Raw genomic sequence first — 19,918 nt, forward strand, 5'->3', positions numbered from 1 at the left:
TGCGACAGCAGACGACGAATTCCAAGCCAATTGCCGAGCACCCTCAGTAGTGCTAAGGTTGTCAGCTGTACGAATTCGAGTTCATAAATCACAAAATTGGAATAATTAATTCCCTTTCTTGCGCTCTTTTTCGAAATGAAAACAAAACTGGTCGCCGAATGTCGTTGAACCGCCGAGCATTGTGCATGTGCGAATGTGACACATGTATCTACGTGTGCGGCAAAGATACAAATGTATCTACATGTGCTACCGTTTTCGCGGGCGTTGTCATTAGCCAAAGTGACAAGTGGTCGTCAGCTGTTCGATTGAGGGCTGCGTTTAGTTTTCGTATCTGCAAGATACAAGTTACAACTTCTGTTCTATTTGCCCAACAGCTCGAATTTCCTTTTTGGAATCGCAATAAATACCGCCAGGCTGCAAAAACAATTGCATCAGCCCGCCTGTTCATTTAAGCCCAGTTTCACATGACAAGTCGGCCTGCGGCTTTATTAATAGACGCGACACTGCGATACACTCTGCTCGCAATGACCATACGTGTTTGCTCGCTGGCGAATTCCTGCCTGTCCGTTCAGTCATTAACTAACCAGTTTACACCTGGCCTGGCCTGCACACCTAATGCAGGGCGTTGGGCGGGGCTCTCCCCCACTCCCCTTGAAATGCAGGCGTGGGCGTGGGAGTGTTCTTTTCTGGGTTTCTATAAATGGGTAGGGTCGTTGGTCCGCGCTTAGAGCGGCTATCCGATAGTCATCGGGTTAACCGCGAGTTCTTGGCGAAACTCTGTCGTTATTCTTTCATGTATTTCTATAGACATTTGTTTCCTCCGATCATTAAAGGCACTCCTTTTTAACGTCATAAAAAAAAACTTTGATATTGACTGCGCAAGCGAGTTCTTTTGTTCAGAATCATACTGTAAACATAATTATACTTTATATACTTTAATTTAAAGATTAATAAATCTAGAGTTTTATTCAAAAATAGTCAGATATAGGGACTGAAAAGGAGGCTACCAATAGTTTAATCACTTTGATTCTTATAATATTTAACCAAAGTGGATTAAATGGATTAAATTATAAAGCTATCAAGAATTTAAATTACTCTACACTTATTTTTTACTGCCGCGTTTTCTTGTTATTTCCATGTAAGCCAACGCATATGTACATAAATGAATCAAATTACAAACTATTCCTAGAAAGCGTCATAAGCCCACTTTCTTCGGAACAATTCTTGTATCTAGGAGATAAAATAACAAGCTATCCGAATGTTTCGACTGAGATAAGAGTTCCCAGAATTACAAAACTCATTTTCAAGTTACAGATACGTCCGTTGCCATCAGTAATTCAATATATGCACATCAAACATCCATGAAATAACGAACAAAGATAAGTTGTTTGCAAACAAAAAAGATGCCCCGTTCGATGACTCAAGAATATTATCGTTATGCGAAATGTTTAGAATGAAATCCAGCCAATTGGCTAAGCAAAACACGTAAGCCATATAAAATATAAAAATTCCAGAAAGACACACGTAAGAACACACATTGTATTGCTTCACCTTAACTCAAACAACTTAGAGACCAACTTGAATTTAACGAATTTTTTCACAATTAGTATTGTTTGAATAGTAACCAAACCAGCATTTTTTGTTTTTGTTGGCTTACGAAATCTGAATCTGAAGATATTTCTGAGAGAACGCTCACACCTGTAACACCGCGCTGTTTAGTCTACAAGCATTAATAAATAAGCGAACAAATGACGACATAAATCCGCCTTAGAATCAACCACATGATATTCGAAAGCCGCTGACTGACAAACGAGCTATATTCACATTCGTATCGGGGGATTGGGCGGCAGTAATCAGAGAGCGGACATTGCCAGGTTGATATGGCGACATGGAATGACATAATCCGTAACCGTGACACTTGAGCCGATTCGTGTGTGAACCGCAGAAAGAATGCTGACTGGGTTTTCGTGTCCGAGTCCGGCTTTTACCCGGTATCTGTGCCTTTGTGCTCTCGAGCCGGCCAGCAATTGAAGTGTTCTAACGACTGTGGTTTTCTCCAGTCTCTCGATAATTATTTGCCGCACTGGAAACAACAAAACAAAAGTATCTTACCATGGCGGAAGTCGCACCGTTGTGCGCCGCCTTTGTTAGGAAACCAGTTCGGGTTTTGAACTCACTGTCTCCCTCGCAACTATTCGCTCAATCAAAACCAATCAATCGTCAACTTTGTGTTCCGCAAAATGTGAACAGCTTAGAAAACAGCGAGTGTGCGTAAACAAATTACAAGTGCGGCGAAACAATCCAAAGACGGAACCAAACCACATGGGTGGGCCTCACGCCCCGATAGTCCCCAGAATGGGAAGACTATAAAGTCAGCCGCCAGGCGGCAATCAATATGCAAATTCGAAATCGGCTTCAATAACTCAGCACTCTATGATTTGAATGGGTTATGAGTGCAGTTGTTTGATTAATGATCGACCGTCTGGGGGGAGTTTAGATAAATGAGTAGGCGTGACATACAGGAAGGGGAAGTGATATTTGGGAACTATGTACAAGTAGCACCTTCTTATGTTGTGTGCATTAAATGCCAATCACTTCTAGAACGACACGAAATACAAACAAATCCGGTTCTCCTATTTCTGCAAAGAATAACCCAAAACAATAATATTTTATTTCAAAATCTAAAGGTGTCAGATTATACAAATATGTTTATTAAAAACCAGTTAAATTAATATGAAAACAGCACTAGCCGTATAGCAATAGTGTAAACAAGTTATAAATGTCTCTCTATGAACATTAAAGTGATTTACACTTTATACAAATTTTCCAAAAATGTGTTGATTTCACTGGCCAAATCTTAATGCGCATTTAATTTAATTGGTCTTATCTAGCCAACCCTAAAATAGATATAGAATTTATCGTGCTCAAAACTGGGTATTTATTAAATCATCGATTGTCGACAATAAATCAAAATTTGTGTATAGCGAATGGAGAGTACTTTATGTCTCAAATAATCACACAACAATGGGATGGATCTCAAGTACCTTTGTTTGCAATTCGGCGTACCGGTAAGTTTGTATTTATAAATATCTATAGATTTATGTTTATTTGTGTAATTATGACACTTTTTCACGCCAACTTGAACAGACAAATACCAGTAAGCTCCTTTGTCTGGGCCAAGTAGAACTCACTGAAGTCAGGTACAGAGAACAGCAACAAACAAAAGCCCATAAATAAATCACATGAAAAGACAACATGACAAAAAAGCACCTCATAAAATATATATATATATATATATATATATAAGTTTAATTATTGAGCAGGCAAGATTAAAATATTCTGTCCTGTGACAAGCCTCCTTTTGGCAGCCATAACAATAACAACGGCTAAGTGACTCATAGACTTCCTCGTTGAAAATCGTATAGGCATGGAGCTGTCACTTAAAATCAATAAAAGTAAAAAACCAGATGCAACGGCTATGCGTAGATACTCAGTGGGAATTTGCATTTCCGTGTTGGTTTTTTAAATTATTAAGGCATTTATTTGCATTTCGTTTTCCATTTTTTCCCCCGTTCTTCTTATTTTAATTTTGCAATTTTCTTTTCACCGTTTCCTGACACTTTTAATTGATTTGCATAGTCGATTGCACCTCTACGTGTGCCACCCCCCCCAGTTAAAAAAGACTTAATTCAGCTCCATCAACTAAATAGGTATAGAATTTATATTTATTTAGTTCCACTATCTAAAAGTCTGGCGGCATCACGTGGCCCAAAATTTATGCACACCTGACGGACATTGTGATAAATGGCTCTGTCAATAAATACTGTATCGGCGCTTTGTGCGGCATTTCGCTGAGTTGCGTCAAAATAGAAACTGAAAAGTTAATCCGCATTAATTATGCTATCAAATTTTGATTGAGCGAATCACACTAAATATATTAATTTTGTGTCGCACTTAATTAAAACTATATTATTCATAGTCTGAAATATTTTTTTACGATTCTATTGAGATTCATTTTTTGCACGCCCAATATTAGGTATTTGTCAATGTTTGAGTTTGACATTTATTCTAATTATAATTTATTTTTGCGTGCTCATTTAACGCATTTTTAGTGCTATTTATAAAAAACATAAGCAAGCGCAAAACAGTCTGAGAAGAGCTGAGCCAGCGATTATCTCAAGTGAATGCTTTTCTCTTTTAAACTTTTTCCACGCAAATCAAAGAGAGAAGCTGCTGCAGTCGCCAAACAGTCTGCAAATCGAGCCACAAGATTTTTTTTCAACTGGTTCGAAACTCGAATTTACATAGTTTTGCATAGATTGGTTTTGATTTTAGTTGGAATCTTTTGACCCCTCTTAAATTATAACAGTTTCTCATGCCTAGGTTGAATTGCTAACTTTAAAAAAGAATTAAACATTTTTTTTTTGAGGTTTTATAAATCTATAGTTTTAAAAGCTTTTTAAAACTTAAATAATTTGAATAATTGTATAAATAACATTAGTATTACAGTGGACTTTTAATATACTTATGTTATTTAAAGAAATTAAGTTGAGTAAAGAATTTTGTTTCAAAGTTTTAGATTGAGGTTTGGAGATTAAAAATATTAACAATTTCGATGAACTCGAAATGTGTTAAATTTTCTGTAGTTTTCCTGGGGTTTTTTGGGGTTTTTTGGGTTTTATTTTCTTTACTTGTAAATGAAAACTTTTTGCGGGTCGAACCGTAAAGGCAAATGAGCTTTTTGGAGGGGAAAAGCAACTGTTTTTGGGATGTACGTATGTGTGCCATCATTACTTTTTTTTATACCGTTGCCTTTTAATTCTCCACACAAATGGCATGGAAGGGCCATAGACAAAATCAGTAATCAAAAAAAAAAAAAAAATCAGAGAATAACGAAGCGACGACAGAGAAACTGACGACTTGAACTTTTTTTTCGTAGCCATAAGCAGCTAGTGTTGCTTCTTCTTTGCCGACGGTGGTTATTGTCATTGTTGTTGTTTTATTGTGCTGATGACCTTAAATTAGGCGTAGGTCTTTGGTTTTTTGTGTCTGCCGTATTCGTCATTGTTGGCCAAGTTTTTTTTCTTTGGTTTCTTTTGTGGTGGTCAGCTGTTTTTTTGTATTTTTTGTTGCTTACTTTTCTCATTGTAATAAGCAATAACAAAAAGATATTACATGAATGTCATGACCTGCAGGCGAGCGAAATGCCAAAGAATACCCAAAACCCGCATATAAAAAAAATAATTTGGTTCTATTTCGAATATAAAAGTAAAAGTGCGAAAATGCAGAGAACAAAGGAAATGGCCAAATGAGTCGCAGGGGAATAATGCCGGTTGAAACGGTAAAATTAAACCAACTGACTAAAATTAAAACCGTTCACACTGCACAAAGAAGCTGGCGAAAAAATACCGCAAGCCGCGCCTAAAACAATCGCAAAACAGAATAGCAAAAAGAGAAGGAGAGAGATATTTTTAAAGCTTAGTTTGCCCGAAAAAATTGCAAGCGCAGCCATTAAATATTGCATCACATCATATTTGAAATATTTCAATACCTTTTTTAAATTTGTTTGTCTTTTTTCGATGTTTAGCACAATTGGTTTTCCTTTGGTGGTTGGTTAGTCACATTTCTCATTCGTATTGATTGCACTGTATTGGCACTTTTGATTGGTTTTTATAAACTGCACTCGCGTACAATTGCTTTTAAATTTTTTTTTTATTATTCTGTGGTTGAAAATAACAAAAATTATTGTTTTATTACATTTATTTTTTCTTTAATTAATATTTTATAATAAATTGTCTCTAATTACTCATAGAAAATTTATGGGTTAAAAAAAAACTTTGATCAAAATGCTTATAGTGCTTAAAAAAATATTTTAAAAAAAGAAATCTTGTTGATTTGTTTATTTTAACAATTTATTTTGATTTCAGATTTCACTTTCAATTTGTTTGCACTTTGGGGATGAAAAGCTCTTAAAATGGGCAGACAATTATTAAGGAATTCTTTAAAATGGAATGTTAATTATGGAGGAATTTTAACAACTCAATTTATTACTGTTGCCAGAACAACGGACGCTAATGGCTGAAATGCAACGGACATTCGGAAAACAAGCGCAAAAAAATAATCCACAGACTGCATAAGTCAGCATCACTCAGGCCGCACACAACTCGATAATATTTTTAAATATAATTTTTACATTATTCGTCGCCGGTGCTCCACATATGTATATCTTATTATTAAGCACTGACTTATTGAGCGCGCGCGCGTTTTTGTTATTTGTATTTCGTTTTCGTTTGGCGCGGACTCTCAGTGTGTTTTCAATTTACTTCAGCTGATTGGTTTTCTTTTCTGGGTTTTCTGTTTGGGGAGCGAGCTACTTGGCGTTGCGATGCGATCGTTGCAAATGGAAAACTTAAAATGATCGAACCGAACGAAATTTCTACGTGAGTGTCTCAGAAAGTGGAGAGCCGAAACCCGAAAACAGAAAACAGAAAACCGAACCCGACCGACCGACCGAACTCGCCGATCTGCCCGATCGCTGCCGACGTCGGCATTATGTTTTCGATCGCGGCGCAGTCGCAGCTGCGTCTTAGCTCTCTCTTTCGCCAATCCGCTCTCTTCTCTCTTTTGGCAACCACATGTGCTGCAATAAACTTGTTTTTTTGTTGCAGGCCAAAAACCTGCTTGAGGCTTTTGGCTTATTTCCGTTCCCAAGTGTTCCCACTTAAAGCTCGATTTGCCGATTTTATACCCTTTTCGGTGGGTATTACTACAGCGGCGGGATGTTTGCAACCCCCAGAAAGAAAAGGTTTTTTTTTGTTTTTTTAATTTTAAATTCTCCAAAAGGTAAATTGTTTTTAAAGTTAATCCCGATTAAAATAAGTAATGTAAAAAAAATCTTTCTGGATACTTCAACTGCTGTAATTTATAATAATATTACATTTATAAAGTTTTAAAAATTTATTCTAATCACCAACTGACACCACAAGTTCGGGCTATGCAGATCATAATTATAAAATATGTTTCAAGAGCATTTATACTCTCTATGTTGATAGCCACCACCCTTTCGGAAAACTCGAAATTAACTATCTATCTTGTTTTTTAAGATTTATGTATATCTTGCCCTATAAGTAAATATTAATAAGGGTATAAAATTTTCGGCAAGCTTTGTTGCTTGATGTTTCTTTTTTAGTTGCTTCTAATGTTGGTGCGCATGTGCAATGAACTTGTTTTGAATTGCAATTGCGATACACTTATTGTTGCTATTTTTTTTTTTTGGAGGTTAGTCAGTTGCGGCGACTTTGTAATTTCATTTAAATTACTCATACGCCATGTGACGCCGCTGTAATTATTGGATTTCGCTTGAAGCTTCTCGGCGGCAAATGCATTTCCTCAACTTTAATGTAGGTCATTGTTGAGGGGGTGAAAGTGCTGCAATTATCTGGTCAGCGTCAACCCCCCACCCCCCACCTCCCACAAAACACCTGCGATTTGCACCCGACAAGGAAATTATCGCCAAGGCTGAAGCATTTGCCCAGAGAATTCCCCCCTAAGGTGAACTGCATTTCAGCGCTGGAGAAAGACAGAAAACTAGAATTTCCAATTCAACCTTGGGAATTTCTTTCATTTAGCTGGTAACGGCGGACTTTTTCTTCTTTCGTTGGCTCATTTAAGACGCATGACTGGGCTCAAATTGCAAATTATGCAAATTTCAAAATACGCAACTCGACGAAATCAGAAAAAGTGCAACATCATTTTGTTGCTGCTCGTTCTCCGTCTCCCTCTGTCAACCTCTCCCCCTCCCGTTCTCTGTCTACGTACTTACAGTTTTTCGGACTCGAACGATTATAATTTTCAGCCTTCAATAATATTACACAATCATAAATTGTCTGAACAAAAATGTAAATGTTTTCGAATGCGCCTTGGGGGGCTATAAAAAACGCAAAGCTATGACTAAATCTATGACTATGGTTATGGACATGGCTTTGGCTATGGACATGGATAATCGGGTCTCTAATCGAACAACTCCCAGGTGAGGTTATAAACATAAAACGCTACTTACGCAGAACATTATTTAATCATTTAAAATTTTTTTTTAGGCCCTTATTTCATTTTTATTCATGATTACTATTACATATTATTAAAAAAAATATATATTGAAAAGCCTGTTGATAAAGTTTTAGTACTTAAAAATCATATTATGGGTTAATCAACCTGTTAATAGTTTACACACCTACCTTATTGCTTCTGACTCGTGCTCAATTTCAAATGTTAATTAGCTTAAGAGCCACAAAGAATAGGCAGTTAAATGTCTAGATTTTGCGATTGGCCAAAATAAAGACATGCCCGTAATTACCTTTTGAAGCTATTGAAATACAATAAATCAATTAATGCCATTCACCCTTAAATTTTTATGAAGACTGACTGTTAATTTTATAGCAACTAGTTTTAACTGCCTTGTAAAAATGCAATTATTTTTAGTACAGAATATCGTAATTTATTTGACTCCAACAATTTTATAAATGGTACGAGTGCATACGTAGGTTTAACCATTTAAAAAAACAAAATTACCCATTAGTGTTTTTATTTGAGCTATTTAAAATGTGAGTACTTGAATTATATTTAGCACTCCTGACTTCATTTTCATTCATTGATTTTCGTATTTTCCTCCTTATGGGTGTTTTTGCCCCTTAAATCATTTCCATAATAAATAAATTCATCGCTAACTTTCATCGGACTGTAAAACTAAAAGTACAAGAGCGCAAATAGTCCCTTTTAAGCAGCTTCATTTAAATAACAAATTACGTTTACGATGCTCAGTTTTTCGAACCGATTGCAGCTTAACAATTTTGCCATCCAACTGGCTGGTTTCCCAGCCCGTTGTTGCTGAGCTGTTGAATATGCAAAGCTCGAGGAAAGCAAAAAAGATTTACTTTTTACTTTTTGATTTTTTTCTTTTATTTTTTTTTTTTTGTCCGTGTTTGTTGTTGTTTCTGCGGAATATGACGGAAGGTACTTGCAAGCCAAATATCTGGCCACCAATGTTTCGACGGCTTTTTGTTGCAGCTGCTAAAAATAGCAAAGCCGCCGCAACACCATCAACACAGCATTGGTTGCAAGTTGTTTGGCTTGCCAAATGGCAACAGCACATGCTGGTGTGGTCCAATAATGAAAAGTCGGCGGCAAAACGAAGAAAAACGCTGGGAAACCGGCTTGACAGGAAAATGCGAATTTCGTTTAAATAAGGAAAAAATTCGAACGATTTCGTTGTCGCTGCCAGGCAGTTGGAAAATTGCAATTTCGGGTCCCAAAAATCCCCCTTCACCCCTTATATACACCATCACCCCCACTTACTAACCCCATAAAAAAAACGGTTCGTGTCCCTGCTAAGCGGTAAGATGCGCTGTGGTTTGTTTATCTGCTGAATGAATGTTATTGTTTACTTTTCATTTTGGCATTTAATTGATGCGATGCATAAAAATCGAATTTATATGCATGCACTAAAGGCTATTCTGCTGCTGTGAATGAATTTTTTATTTGTTTATTGTTGTTTGATTGAGCTTCTGCTTTTCGTGTCGGCTTTTGTTTTAAATCAAATCTGTCGCTTTGGGCGCGTTATTTCAGTTTTCATATAAATAAATGTGCCTTAAATTTGCAAAGGAATGGCAAAACGTGCTGAATTTGTTTGAATTCCGGAATTCTCTTCATTCGAATTGTGGTGCAAAATATTCAAAACAAAACAATTAAATAGTACGGACTTAAAGGAGTTCGAACAGTAAGGGGCTCGGAATGGGGGATTTGTTTACGTTTCCCTTGAATAATATTTTGGTTTCAGTTTTAGTACACATCAATACGGGATAACATTTATATATTTTTATTTTAGGAACTATAAGTTTATTGCCGTTGCGTGATATTAGAAAATGTGAATGACAATAACATCATTATGCAAATAAACTAAAAGTCCAGTGAAATTTTATTCCAATTCAACAGTATGAAAATAAGTAAGATGGATATAATTTTGTTTGGACTGGAAAGATATAGTTATTTGAAAAATGTTTTTCCTGAAAAACCAGTAGCAATGCATAAACATTTTTCACGTAGAGTATTAAAAACATATATTTATTATCAAATAAAATGCAATATGTATTTATTGAAATCGGCTGCTGTCAGCAAGCTCGTTACTCAAACTGAATGTCGCTCTATTTTGTTTTCCATTTTTCAATAACAAAACCAGATTTTAATTAATGAATTTGTTCTATTCAAAAAGACTGTCAAAGGCTGCTGTCGGAGACATAAATTTTAGATTTAACCCGATGTTGAATTCGAGTTGCCAAAGGAAGTGACAAACCCATTGACATTTGCCATTCGGGGCGGGGCTGCTGGGGAAAGGGGAGGGGATCGTGCCAAAACATTTGTCATAGAACATTTAAATATTCATCCGTTATTGTCCGGTTTGTGGAAAATTCAATTTCAATTTCAATTATGCAGTCAATCAATTTGTATTGCACATAAAATTTATTCGCCAAAAACGCAAACAAAAAACCCAAACTGTTGTTTTCCCCCTTGGTGGCATTTGTCTTATAACTTATTTACATGGTAAATAAAAATCGTAGGAAAGGTTGTTTTTGTGTAATCAATATTTTTTGTATTTTTCCAACACATGGAACGCCATAATTGGGGTCAATGTCAGCCGTAGTATACTCTTTCTTGCTTTTTTAATCTAGCCTGTATTTGTGTTTCCATCGCAGGTATTTTGACAGCGTAAAGACAAAGGTAAACATTTCACTTTTTTAATCAAATACTGATGTTTTATTTATTAGTCAAAACAAAAGATCAATTATCCGAACAAGAAGGATTCCAGCAAGCATGCAATCGAATTATTATAAATGGCCCATCATAGAATCACAAGACTTAAAAGATGATGTATCACCTCTATGCTGTCCGAAACATTAACATTCAACTCATTTTAAACTTGCACGTTTTCGGTGTGAGGAGTCTCATTTGTAAGTTAATTTCTTATGCCACAAAGTAATAGCTAAAATGGTTAGTCTAAGAAGGTTTTAAAAATAATTAAAGCTTACTCCATTCTTTAAAAAATTCTTCTGAAAACTACCGCATAGCAAACAATTAATTTACTAGTAACTGTATTAAGACTAAACAATGCTCTATATATTTTGAACATAAACGTAGCTCAAAAGATTAAATTAATTTAAATATTAAGCTGATATCGTTTACAAAAAGAAAACTTTGACTGTTGCTCCTTAAAATTTCCATTGATGGAATTTCGTACCCAATGATAACTAATATTTCTTTGGAAACTCTGTCTTCTAGAACCTTCGTTTGAGATACGTGATGCAAATCATGTCAAATCTACACCATTCGAATCTCGTTAATTTTCCACTACTGACTGTCAAATCAAATATTTATGTGTGTGCAAACACTGAGAACAAAGAATTTTCTACCTACGCCTCATTTTGAAGAGGTCAGCGGCTGTCTTTTTGGAAATTTCCTCCACATTTACAATGGAAATTTTTCAGAGGGTGGGAGGATCAGTTGCCTTATCGGCGGCCTTCTTTGCCTTTGAAGCCAACGCCATAAATGCTGGCAAATATCAGGTAGCCGATGAGATAAGCTGGTCGTGTATTTATAATTAAATAAAGTCAAAAAGCCAGCGAGGAGGGAGAATAATAAAATCGAAATCCAAGCAGCCGACGAAAAGTCTTGGGACATACAAATAACCGATAATTTCTGCCTTACCCAAACCGAAATCAAAGGTTTTCTTCGAATCCCATGAATGTGAGGTCGCCTGTCAATAAATCATTGTGTCTATAAACTAATTGAGCTGTTTAGCCATTTTTGGCTGCCTTGATCCGGGGCTCACGTGTCAATCCCCCGGGTCTGGTGTTGCCTATATCCTTGTTTATGTTTTACTGCCTTGCCGTGCTTAATTCCACATGTTTAAGCCAATTTCAAAAGCAATAAATTTGTAAAGCAAATCATAATGCTGAATTCGATTAGCAAGGACGACAACACCGACTGACAGCACAACTGAACACTGATCCGAGACAATCGATAGCGGTGTGCACATTGTTCGCGTAATGTGTTCGGCTGAACAATAATGACAGATAATTATATTGATATATATGAGCAATCTCGTAGATTGAATGCCAAATTGATTGGCCTGGCGGCTCATGTGGCATTGAAATGGCCATTGGAAAGGGTGTGAAAATCGATTTAATTCGTATCTATGGTCACTGAAAGTTTGAGAAACTCATTTGATTAGCTTTCGAGTCACTAAAATAAAAACTGATACTTTTTATATACAAACATTAACCTTTTTTTTAATTGTTTGCCACTTTTTTAGTGTAACCCAATCTTGTTAAATTACTTCAGTTTACAATTAAAAATAGGTGCCTGAATTGGGTTCAATTTTAATATGAAAAGCTCTTAAGAATTGGTTATTCAGTTGTTTCTTTGCAATTTGAGACGAATGAACTCATTGTTTTCCAAAAATCACTCTGGAGCAATAAATTATTCCACTGAATTTACCAGCGCATTAAAGTCCCTAAAAGCAATGAGAACATTTTCTTTGCTTTATTAAAAATGAATGCGGACAATTTGGCTAAGTGCATTTGCCTCTGTTTGCCGCGCACTTACATTAATACGTATACATTTGCAAGTTTGTGTGGATATCTTGTGCTTAGATAACAAAATATAATTCGTCGCAATTTATGAAAAAAAATACGAAAATTGTTTGTTTACAAAGTGTCAGGCAAAATGTCGGCAGCAACAATGCCAGCAGACATTGCGGCATACATATATATAAATAGATATAGTATCTGAACGTCATATATATGCATGTCGGACTGTCAGAACGCCCCGTACAATTTTTAGTGCCTCTTGAGCGCCAAAAGGCAGACAAGTCTTCAGGTCATTGCATTTATTAATAACACAAATCTGAGGAAAACGAAAGCAGAAAAAATGCAGTTGCGAAACAAAGAATTAGCTTAATTATAGCATGTATAGTATTGGACATAGTCAGCGGATATCTAAAACTTGCGGCTTGTGGGGATGGGTGCCAATTAAGGAAATATAAATTATTTATTGATCATCAATTAACCAATGCATACATCTCATAGTTATTATTAAGGGTTGTATATTAAGATTGTCATTCGGGGATTATCGACCATTGAACTCGATTATAAAGCCACGAGCGTCACGATACGTGAAACTTAAAGCCTTCTGATAACTTACGATTTACGAGGCGATTGCAAAAGTCAAATCAAAGCAGAAATGAAAAGCTGGAGAAACAGTTGATTAGAAAAATTATTAAAGACAATCGGCCTTGTAGGAGAAATCTACGCTTCAGATAATTAACGCCATGTTTTCTTTGGTAATTAAAACATATTTCATTCCATAAGCCAAAAACAATTGCCTTTCTTTTGTTCTCCCACTAGGATGTCTAATTCAAAACAGTTTACATGATGCCAATTAATTGTAGCAATTAATGCCTATTAAAAGCTACTATAAATGTATTTGCATGCACATTGCTCATACGCCACGTGGAACAGAAGGCAGTAAAGCGACTTCGCTTCTGTTTGACTTGGCTGCAATATTTTTTTTATTAAGCGTCATTTCATAATCGTTATGCAAAACACAAACACAATAATCGCTGGCCAAACTATGGCAACGCCCACGAAAAACCTGATGAGGGACAGGATGAGGAGCTGGATGCAGTCAGCTGCCAGCGACAGGCCACGACATCCATCCATGACAACAACAGCGATGGCATAACACTAATGAAAATTTGTGACCAGGAGGAGCAGGATGTTTGGAGAGGATGGGCTGCAGTGGACAACATTGACGTTGCATTTTATCCTCAGCTGAAGACAAGACCACAGCAACAACCCCAAACAAGGACAGGCTGGAAAACGCTCATCGGATGAGTGCTCTTTTGGCAGGCACTGTGGTGGAGGTCACATATTTTGGAGATTAACCAAAAAGTCCTCCCAAGGTCGAGGTAACCCAAATCATAACAGTAATTATAAATTTATAATGGAATGTCAGTATATAATATAAAATTAAATTATAAATGTATAATGGTGAAAAACAGAGTAGGATCTTTTGTAAAACGCTGATAAAATTTTAAATCTATTAAAGAAACTAGATTTAATTTTAAATTTAGTTAATATTTATTATTCTTTTGTTAAAGATGTCCTGCTTAGATGAACGATGTTTGATTTTATTTAGCAGCTACTAATTAAACATACTCTTTAAAATCGTGCCTTTCAGCTAGCACTTTGAACCACTGTGCAATCGATGCAAATTATGGCCAAAAACAATGTCAGTCGCCAACAACATGAGCGCTACAAACGAGCGTGTTTTGTTGTTGTCATTTGTTGTTGCTGCCGTAGCTGCATGGTTGCTGCTGTGGTTGTTGGCATGGTGTTGCTGCCGTTGACAGGCGCGGCGAACGTTGCTGTTGCTGCTCGTCACAGCTGCAAGTGAAAGTCAAACATGAAACGCTTTTAGACACTGGCACACACACTTCCACTTGCATTTACACACGGCCAGGAGCGCACACATGAGCTCAGAATTTGCCAGCTATTTGTGCGGGGAGAAAGGGGTGGTGAAAGGGGTGGAGAAAGGGGCGAGATTCTCTTGTGCACCGTTTCAGGGTCAACTGTTATTTACAGTCAATGTCAGCGTAACTTACACGCAGAAAAGCGGTCGTAAAATCGGAGAATTCGTCGAACAAAAGTCCAAAAGAGTGCTAAAAAGTGAAAGTTATGCCCCCTATTGCAGCCAGAATTTTAAATACAATTAAATGTACCAAATGTACATGTTGTTTAAGAATTTACAGAGAAACATGAAATACATGAATACCCATTTTGATATTCTGCTTACCGCTATAAAAACCAATTTTATTTTTTTAACTTTTGTGCAATTTATGACTAAAGCCACTTGTAAGGCAACACTAGAGTGGTTATAACTCCGTTATAAGTATTACAAGTTTAAAACAAAAGCAAAGGTATAAGAGGTCGCTAAAACCCTTCCAGCATATATTTTTCTAACTTATTACCATTACAATGAAGCTCTCAAAATTTGTAAAATTCATGGCCCAATTTTTGCAGGTGTAGGCACATGTATGTGTGCGTTTGTTTGACTGGGCAAAGGATTGGCTAAAGCCAGTCAGTCAACAGTTTTAGGGGGGAAACGCCCACACATCCATTACCATCATCATTTGGACCATTATCGTTATTATCAGCCACCAACGCTGCGCCTCGGAACGTGCATGGCATCGTCATAGGTCTTAATGCCAACACATAAAAATTATTCACACATCCAAAGCTTAGCTGAACTGCTCCGAACTGCTCTCGTGTCGTGTTTTGCCATTTTGGCCTGGCCTTTTGGACGATCTACGGGGGCCTGTCGAAAGTATTTGCCCAGGCAAACAAACAGTGCGACTGTCTCGATTCTTTATGAATTTATTGTCATTGTTCTTTTTTACCACTTGGCTTTTGTGGCGAAACAAAAACCACAAGCTCCTGAAATTTCAATTAGCAAGCGACTGAATTGATCGTGTGTGGGCGATTGCGAATTCAACATCAGATCGAATATCGGTCTGAGAATCAATGCGAACTTAAAGACCAGGTCAAGGTCGAGCTTGGAGGTATTTTAAGCCCGTCTTATTGGTAGTTTTACTCAAATAAACATTTGTTTGGGGGATGATTTTAATAAGACATTATAAGCTTATAAGCTGATTGTGAAAAAGATTGTAAATAATTTAACAACAAATTGATTCTACGTCATACAAATTCCAAGATCCATTAATGTTTATTCAACTGTAGCCAGAAATTTCAAAGCTACGAATTTATTTATGTGAGAAAAGTTGAACATTCTTGAATTTTTAAAACAGCTTTTGCAGAGGGTTTTATAATTTTATTCAGAAAATTATAACGCAATGAATTATGTACTTCCGAACCTATAAAGAACTCATCAAGTACTCAACCAATTTTATGTAACGGTCGAATTTCTGTTGTTTTAAATATTATTAAAATCGAAACATCAAATAATTTTAAAGAAAAAACATAGTTTCTCCTACTAAGGCTTAGGAGCCTTTTTTTTTCCTTAATTATAGTGTGAAACATGATTTTTCGAAATATTCCTACTGCAATTCACAATAAATTCCGCACACTTAACTGCCTGCCAAGTGTCTACATAAAAGTCTGCGTCTGAACGAATCGGCTTAAATAACAACAAGCAAGAACGCAGTAGTCAAGTGACTCGACATTGAGATACCTAGTACCTATTTCACAATTTCTACAATGCAATTATATTTTTTATATTTATATTATTTAGTTACTTATATTTATTTGTATATTTACTCTGATGAACTTTTACCTTATTTTTGAATGTTTTCAGGATACATACAATTGTTCTAGCTCGTATTGTTTTTAATGTCATTATCTTCAAAAAGACAGATGCAGATCGCGAATATAAGGGCATACAAATCTGCTACACAAATCTGCTGACCACTTATAGTGGGTATAAAAAGTGGACAAACAACAACTCGAAAATGCTGAAGCCTTTACCTGACAGTAAGGAAAGAACCGCAGAAGCAGCAGGTAAACAAAGGAAACAAGGCCAGCCAAAAAGGGTTTCAAGGTTATAAATTACCAGCTTAAAGTGTTTTAAGGAACTGCACAGATGCAATCTGGAGTTGCAGCTGTCTGCGCGAAGAACAAGTTTGAGGAGTGCCAGATACAAGGCACAAGAGGGTAAGAGATACAATGGAAGAGGGTGGGGAAATGAAATATATACCGGCAAAACTTTGAAGGTCAAATGGCTTGAGCGCCGACGACAACGATAACTACTCTGATGGTACATAATGAAAATGACACAGCCGAACTGGTGGGAGCATGAAGTGAAAGTTTTTTAGAACAATAAATATTACGAATACGCCGGGTGGAAAATAACTCAACTCGAAGTGAACTTTTCCTTTTACTTGGCCAACGGAAAAATGGCGAACCTTTCCCTTTTTGCCGGCCCCCCAAATGAAATGTCCAAAAAGTTTGCTACATTTTTGTTGTTAGGCGAAACTTTTGAACTGACTTAATAGCAACTTTTTTGGTGAAACGGAAGGTTTGGTTGGTTAAAGGGGTCAGTGCAGGGGAAAGGCATTTATGATGACCTCAAGGCTCGTCGCACGTGCTTCAATTGTTTTGCAAATAAGTTGAAGGTTCCCTTGTTGTTCTTTGCTGTTTTGACTTATGGAAATATTTTGCAAAATCATTTTTTTCCTTGAAAATATTCTAAGAAGAGCGTATAACTTGAACGTCATGAAATATTATTAGATTTATTATTTAATTTTGATAGTTAATGTAATTAACTGTAAAATCGATAATGGAACATCATAAAAAAAAATAATCTCCCTAATATAACTATGTCATCATTGACTTCGGGGAAAAAGAGTTCAATCCATTTCCATTCATAGTTCATACAAATTACTATACATTTTTTTTCATTCCATAATTGAAAAAAAAACACTAATAATATATTTCATTCCATTTCTAAGTTTAAGTTTAATCGACTTCTTATGTATTAATTTATTATTTAATTTCAAGTTTCATATTAAAAGTGACAATTTGTGTTTCCTGTTTGTGTATTTCATTTTCCACGTGCTGTCACCTTTCAATGTTTTTCCCAGCTAAATTTTGAAGTGCAGTACACTGACTTCGCTTATGTCACCCTTAGTATTTACATTTATTTTAAAATTAATTATGCAATGTTTTGAGCCTTCTTGGGAGATTGTTTGCGCGTGATTCCCTTTGGCAAGACTAAGGAAGCTTGGGAAATTAAAATGTCAAATTTAATTGATTTATGACCTGTGACTCATTTTGTCTGTAAAAAATGCACAATTGCTTTGTATTCGTTTTTGTTATATTTTTTAGCGTCAGTTTCAGCTTTCGCTTTCGCTTTTAATTTTCTTTTATTTCCCCAAATGTCAATCACCAGTATACAAAAAAGAAAAAGCCTTCAAAGTGAGTTTATTAAATGGAATAAATCATTTTTCTAGTCAATAGAAAACAGAAAGAAGTTCTGGAACATGTAAATATCACTTTCATCGGTATTTAAGAAATATAAATAATTCCTTAAATCATTAAATATAAAGAGGAATTGCATAGTGCGTTTATGTTTTTCCTTTTTAAAAAAGGATTTGAATACACTCAATTCATTTAAGTTTTTGATTTACTAATAGTATTTATTTTACCTAATGAGCTATTTCCATCGGTTACAGGAAAAACTTAATAATTCAGCACTTACCAAACGTTTTTTGAGATACAAAGAGGAATAAATATTGTTTTAATAATTATTTTGATTATTTGATCTCACTCAGGGGTTTTTAAATTTAATTAAATAAGGTTTTAGGCTTTTAAGATCTCGTCCAAACTTAGTAATCAATTAATCGATTGCATTAAGCACTTACCAAACGTTTATGCACTTAAGGTTTATTGAGTTCAAGTGGGGACTTAAGTTTATATTTTTATTATTACAAAGGGTGCTGTGCGATAAACTTGGACTTAAACTTGTTTGTTTAGTATTTCACTCCCAAAAAGAGCCCTTGTTTTGCTACAGTTGCTTACTTACAACATTGTGCATTTTAATTTCGTGTGGATACTAACTAATTCCAACTCAAGTCTAGAAACAAAGACTTTAACATACAGTGAAGATTGGACTACTGAAAACGAACTCTACGAAAAAGAATTTAAAACAATTTCAAGTGGTGGGTGGGGTTGGGGTGTTGGAACGTTGGAAACAAGTGGTAATAAATTTTCGAACAAAAGTGGTGGGAGAAGCATCGAAAAGAAGGAGCGTGGCGTGGGACTTACTGCCAGGAGAAGCTGCCGGTGATGCCGTCCTTGAGCCGATCCCGCAGGGATCTCTGACGACTGGGCCCCGATCCCGTGAGTGGCGGCAGCTGGGGCATCTCGCCGTCCTCCAGCACGGTGGCTATGTTCGAGGCGGACGTGGAGATCGGCGCGCCGGCGTGCTCCATGATCGGCGCCTGGTGGTGGTGGTGATAGTGCTGGTGATTTGACTGGTGGTGGTGATGTGGCGATCCTGGTCCCGATCCGGATCCTGAGCCCGGCGCCCCTGCTGCCGACTGATCTCTGCTGTTCAGGGTGCGGCGAAACGAGCCGTGGCGTGGCGAATTTTCGCGAGACATTACGGATCGAATGCAATTGCAATTGCGTTTTCGATTTCAAGCGGTTTGGTTTGGCGGTTAGTTATCGTAAGAAATTTCGCATAAAACAATTAGAAGCATAAAACAATTAGTTCAATGTGAGCCAATTATCGAAAGCTTTCTTTTTCTTTTTTTTTTTTTTTTTTGCTTTTTGTTTTTGGTTTTTAGATGAAGAAAACGAGCGAGCGAGTTGAACTTGCTTTTGATATTTTGGTTTTAGTTTAACGTTGTTGCTTAGGTGGTGAGTTTATTGAGATTTAAATTGCACATAGAGCCAAAAAGTATTAACGGTGTTCAAAAGTTGTCTATTCGAAGGGGTTAGGCATGTACCAAAGAAAAATATCAAAAAAGAGTACGGTTGAAAAACAGTAGAGAAAAACGATATCATATGACTTATTCGCGACACTTAGAGGCAAACATTCATTGGGTATTTTGTTTTGGGCATGGAACTGGTGCTGTGGTATTTATAAGCATAAATATATATGAGTGTATGTTTGCATAATAATGTTTTAGAGTAGTATTAAAACAATAATAAATAGTATAGCGTAGGGATATAGGAGTTTGTAACTTAACATATGTTGTATTGTTCTTAGTAATTACACAAAGAAGTTATTGAAAATATGTATAAAGAGTTTTAAATCTTGTGAGTTATATTTTAAATAGAAAGAACTT

The 19,918-nt window shown here is 36.2% G+C and overlaps 1 protein-coding gene across 14 annotated transcripts in view; it reads right to left on the minus strand.

Annotated features, from left to right (window-relative positions):
• Positions 1-19,918, minus strand: part of LOC108137444 (TLD domain-containing protein 2) — an 83,893-nt gene that overhangs the window by 51,876 nt on the left and 12,099 nt on the right. For 5 of the 14 annotated variants that reach the window (XM_041709741.1, XM_017259114.2, XM_017259116.2 and 2 more), the window contains exons 1-2: positions 6,194-6,419; positions 5,552-5,720 (exon numbers count right to left, since the gene is read on the minus strand). Coding sequence is in view for 3 of the 14 variants with exons in the window: in XM_017259121.2 (XP_017114610.1) it covers positions 18,891-19,228 (338 nt within the window). In the remaining 11 variants the exon portion in view is untranslated. Of the gene's footprint in view, positions 1-5,551; positions 5,721-6,193; positions 6,421-18,890; positions 19,883-19,918 lie in introns of those variants that run through there. The other 9 variants (XM_017259112.2, XM_017259111.2, XM_017259108.2 and 6 more) reach the window with 6 other exon arrangements.

Source organism: Drosophila elegans, unplaced genomic scaffold, assembly GCF_018152505.1.
Source record: "Drosophila elegans isolate 14027-0461.03 unplaced genomic scaffold, ASM1815250v1 contig_476, whole genome shotgun sequence".
Classification (NCBI taxonomy): domain Eukaryota; kingdom Metazoa; phylum Arthropoda; class Insecta; order Diptera; family Drosophilidae; genus Drosophila; species Drosophila elegans.